Source organism: Triplophysa dalaica, unplaced genomic scaffold (assembly GCF_015846415.1).
Source record: "Triplophysa dalaica isolate WHDGS20190420 unplaced genomic scaffold, ASM1584641v1 Contig25, whole genome shotgun sequence".
NCBI classification, from domain to species: Eukaryota; Metazoa; Chordata; class Actinopteri; order Cypriniformes; family Nemacheilidae; genus Triplophysa; species Triplophysa dalaica.
The window spans coordinates 1-5000 of record NW_026622659.1 but is presented as its reverse complement, the minus strand read 5'-3'; the positions used below and the strand labels follow the sequence as shown (position 1 = coordinate 5000).

Sequence of the window (5000 nt, the reverse complement as noted above, 5' to 3'; positions counted from 1 at the left end):
CTCAGTGTCTCTCTCTCTCTCTCTCTCTCTTGCTCTCGCTCTCTCTCTCTGTCTCAGTCTCTCTCTCTCTTTCAGTGTCTCTCTCTCTCTCTTTCAGTGTCTCTCTCTCTCTCTCTCTTTCAGTGTCTCTCTCTCTCTCTTTCAGTGTCTCTCTCTCTCTCTCTCTCTCTCTCTCTCTCTCTCTCTCTCTCTGTCTCTCTCTCTCTCTTTCAGTGTCTCTCTCTCAGTGTCTCTGTTTCTCTCTCTCTCTCTCTCTCTCTCAGTGTCTCTCTCTTTCTCTCTGTCTCTCTCTCTCTGATCGATCGAGGCCCTAGAGACATTGGCCGGTGTTTCTCTGTGCTTGAGTGTCTGAAATCAATCTAAACAACTTTAGGATGGAGCTTTTGAAACACAATGAGAAAACTAAGAGCCAAGTGCTTGTCTTAAAAGACAGATTCACTCCCTTCTCTTTAATCAGGATTTATAAAACACGCATACTTCTGCTCCTGAATGGTGATTGGTCAATTCCCGCTCATGTCTAATAAATGTGTCTGCGCATGCACGTTAACTGGAGACAGTTAACTTCTGGTACACATTCAGAAACAAAATAGTGTAAGTTGATTATTTCTGATAACAATCAAAAGAAACCGAGAACAAGTGTTACTTGACTAAACTCGTCTCTCCAATATTTTGAATTTAGACTGCGATACCAAACTCAACCGCTAGATGTCAGTGTACCATACCGTTTCTTTATAGTCGACCGATTATCCTTCTCAATCATTGTAAATAATTCTGTGTCGGTGTTGACACCTTAAGAGAGCACCCGAAGGTTTACATTTTATCACAATGATAACAAACTCTCTTTTCTGGTTTCCTGCACTCAAATATCGAGATGCATTTGCCAAAAAACCCCAAATCAAAATGCATTTTTGGCTACATGTAAAAACGTCTTGTATTCCATGTAAAACATAATGTTCGTGTTTCATGTCAGGGCTGTCATGTGTTTCCCGTCATGTCTGACATGTCTAAATCTCATCTCTCTCCTAACACAGGAAAAAAGTAAGAAACCCAAACAAAGGCACATCCGGCTGACCTCCTGCTGACTTTGAGGTCGAAGGTCATGACCCCACTTTAATCCCAGGCCCTACGTAACGTGCTGGTGACGTCATTATGTTTCACACCTTCCCCAACAAATCCAGGGCCCAGACGCCGGCGGCCATGGAGAAGACGTACTCACTGACGGCGCATTACGACGACTTTCAGGAGATCAAGTACAGCAGTCGCTGCAGCAGCAGCACGCTCAGCAACGGCGTCAGTCTGCATCTGGGTGGGTCGCTAGACCGTGCCGGGCGTGGCCGCAGTGGGAAGGATAAGTTCATGGGTGGGCCCGGTCCAGGGGGCAGTACCCCGGCTCGCTGGAGTCGGCGTGAGATCTGCCTGCTGTCGGCGCTGGTGTTTGCGGCGGGGATGTGCGTGATTCTCGGCTGCATGCTGGCGCTGAAGTTTCTGTCGCTGGAGGCGCAGGACTCCGGGTGTCGGCAGGACTGCGTGAAGAGACGCTCGCTGCTCAGGGCCGCGCGCTTTGTTCAGGGAAACATCGACCCGAGCGTTCAGCCCTGTCACGACTTCTACAGTTTTGCGTGCGGGGGCTGGCTCAGACGTCACGGGATACCGGAGGACAAAATGAGCTACGGAATAATCACAGCCATCGGAGAGCAAAACCAAGAGAAGCTGCAGCGCCTCCTACAGGCACCCATTCAGAGGCACGAACCCAACAGTGCCGAGAGAAAGGTGACGACACAAAAAGATTTTAGATTCCCCTTTTTTAAAAACTGTATACAGTTCAATTTAAATTGGGTCCGTCTCAAACATCTCATAAGTGACGTTTACTAACGCAACGATTAGTTCAAGAGAAAAAAAGAATCATGTAATATTAACGAAACTTACTGTTAACAGGTGAAAGAATTTTATCGCTCATGCATCAACATGAAGGAAATCGACCGTCTGGGGGCGGCACCCATGACTGAGGTGATTGACAGCTGCGGTGGATGGGATCTGTCCAGGGCTCCTCCCGGAGGTGCGGGGTGGGATAGCAGCTCCGCCCCTGTGAGGCCGGATTTCAACGAGATACTGTACAAGACGCAGGCCGTGTACAGCACGTCTGTCTTCTTCTCTCTCACTGTGAGCGTGGACGATAAAAACTCCTCACGCAACGCCATACGGGTGAGAGAGAACGTTTGCCATCAGATTCATATCTCATTTAATTCTTCTGTTTAATATGTGTGTGTGTTCAGATCGATCAGGAGGGCTTGACTCTGCCAGAGAGAACTCTTATCTGGGTCAGGATGAGGACAGCGTGAAGGTAAAACATCTTTATTTCTCATCCTCGCCTTTTGTTTTTCGTCTGTCTCTCCGTCTGTCTGTCTGTCTGCCATCTGTCACACCCGTCTCCCGTTGTGGGCTCACATGTCGTGTCACAGCTGGAGGTGATGTCACAGATGTGTCCTTTATTAATGAAGTCACAGCGTGTGTCTGTCACGGCCTGATGACATCACACATTTATGCCAGAACACAAACTCAAGCCTAGCGTTTGTGTGTATTAAACATTCCTGCGTGACAGCTACAAATGATCAAATGAGAGTTTATTTTCTTTATTTAAATATTCACAAATTAAAGGCTTTACAGTCAATCTTACTTTGATGTTTAAATATATTTTACAATTTCAATAATAATAATCACCTTATTAATAATCAAATTGTTTTGCATTGTTACGTGAGGTCAAGCGTACTTGATAAAAGTATTAACGGTACTTAAATGTGACTCTGGTCCACAAAACAAGTCTTAAGTAGCACAGGAATTTGTTTGGCAATATGGTAGAAAAATGTTTTTTTCTGTTATGTCAAAAATCATTTAGGATTATTTAGATTCTCTTCAATTAATTATTTTATACATTTCCTTCGGTGATTATATCTAAACTTTATTTTTGTGAGTAACATGCTATACTAAGGACTTCGAAGGCGATTTTCTCAATATTTCAATTTTTTTGCACCCTCAGAGTTTAAATAGTTGCATCTCGTCAGATCCTGACAAACCATACGTCAATAGAAAGCTTATTTATTCAGATTTAAGATGATGTATATTTTGAATAAATGACCCATAAGGGCTTATCCAGACCGGGACGATAATCTCATGATAAACTAAACAAACGCACAAACCGGCAGCCGTAAAAGCGTCAATTTTGTTTATGCCTTACGTAATTTTTTTTAAAACTTAAAACGATCTTGCCGAGCACACTTTGACGAGTCCAATAGGGGCTGGCTGCAGCCGATGGGGCAAAGTTTTTTATTTTATTTTTCATTATAATGCCGAATGTAAATATTTATATACATACCAAATACGATCAGGGAAAATCATCTTCATAACTTTACAAATTGTAAATAATTACATGATTTAGAGAAAATCATATATTAATCGAGGTATACATACATAAAATATAAAACTTTCAAATTAACGAACAACAGAATAACAATAATAATACATTAAGACATATAATTTAAAAAAAAAAGTCCTATCTGTAAATAAATCATCGTAATTAGTCAAAAACATTACACATTTATTGTTATATACAACTCTCAGTGATGAAACAATTCACTTAACTTCGGCAATGAAAATTGGAAAATATAAAGGGGATTTCAAACATTTTTGTTTATTTTTGTTAAGTATTTTGTTTATACATTTTTTTTACAACATTTTCAAAAAAGCGTATTGGGGCATTCATATTAAAAGATGATATCTTTAAAAGTGAAATTTTGAGACACATATTTGGGGCTAAACAAATATCTGCTTAAGCGGCTGATGGGATATATGTTGTATATGTTGCTCCACTCAAAAGTGTAAATACGTCACTTTCACTCGAACCCCGAGCTGATATACCTCACCTTATTCTGACCTCAACGCAGAAGTAAGTGAACAATAAATGAAAAATCTTTTTGATTTTATATTAATGAGTACATATATAAATTATTATATTTAAAGCAAAATAACATACAAAAAAACCACAGTAAAATGTTGAATAATTAAGTTTTAATTGTTTTAAGTAAAAGCAGGTTAGCTGGTCGCAAGCAACATGTTTACTTGTATATCACCACCAACGGTACCGGGGTGTAACATCAGGGTTTTCAGTACTTCGATGGATTACTTAAAAAGTCAGATTTTCTAAACCTGTATTTTAAAGAAATTCATGCAACATCACCTAACATTTGTGAGACATCATATTGTTTGTCAAAAATATATACATCTATCGTGTTTATTCATCCTTTTTGCGTAATTTTACGGAAGCCAAATGCGATGTACTTGAATTGCACGTTAAGACAGCGTCAGTCTGCACGTAGTGTAGGGATACTGAGATAAAATTACCCGAATCAAAGATCGAACTTTGGTAGAGATCAGCGATGCCATTTTGCCCCTTCTTTATTATTGAGTGGAGGTGACGTGTGCCTGTTCGAGAGTGGAGCTCCACTCGCCTCATCGACTGCAGCTAGACCCCTCTCGACGAAGAGTTTGCTGAATTTTTTTTCTGAGTGGCAAGTGAGTGTCAGAAGCATAAAGATGCGCAGCGCCACCTTGTGTATCGGGGTATTTCTGTTTTTCATTGGTTTTCATCCATCTATGTCAGGAAGTGAATTTGCACGTTCACTAGGCTCATCGCCAGTGAAAACCGTTTGGGTATGAACGCCGAAAAACGCCGAAAAACGCTGATGATAAGTGCATGTGATTATCGTCCCGGTGTGTAACAGCCTTAAGACTGGATTTGCTGTCCAGGGTCACAAATAGTCGTGATTTTCTTTCATGTATAATTGTGTTGTGTGATATGACTCTTTGGCTAAGTGCCTGACAGAGTTCAAATGTCTTGAGGTTTTTAATATCGGTGACTCAGCGAGTTGATCATGGGGAAATGTTTGGCTGACGGGATCGTGTGATGTCATCGTGATGTGTTTTCTCCATGATGTCAGATTTTGCGG

The 5000-nt window shown here is 41.2% G+C and overlaps 1 protein-coding gene across 1 annotated transcript in view; it reads left to right on the top strand.

Moving 5' to 3' along the window:
• The window catches only part of LOC130417161 (endothelin-converting enzyme-like 1), a 7940-nt gene extending 5601 nt beyond the window's left edge, over positions 1-2339 (top strand). The window contains exons 2-4 of the mRNA XM_056742469.1: positions 1032-1770; positions 1936-2202; positions 2274-2339. Of these exons, the coding sequence (XP_056598447.1) occupies positions 1150-1770; positions 1936-2202; positions 2274-2339 (954 nt within the window). The 5' untranslated portion in view covers positions 1032-1149. The remainder of the gene's footprint in view (positions 1-1031; positions 1771-1935; positions 2203-2273) is intronic.
• Positions 2340-5000: the final 2661 nt, after the last annotated feature.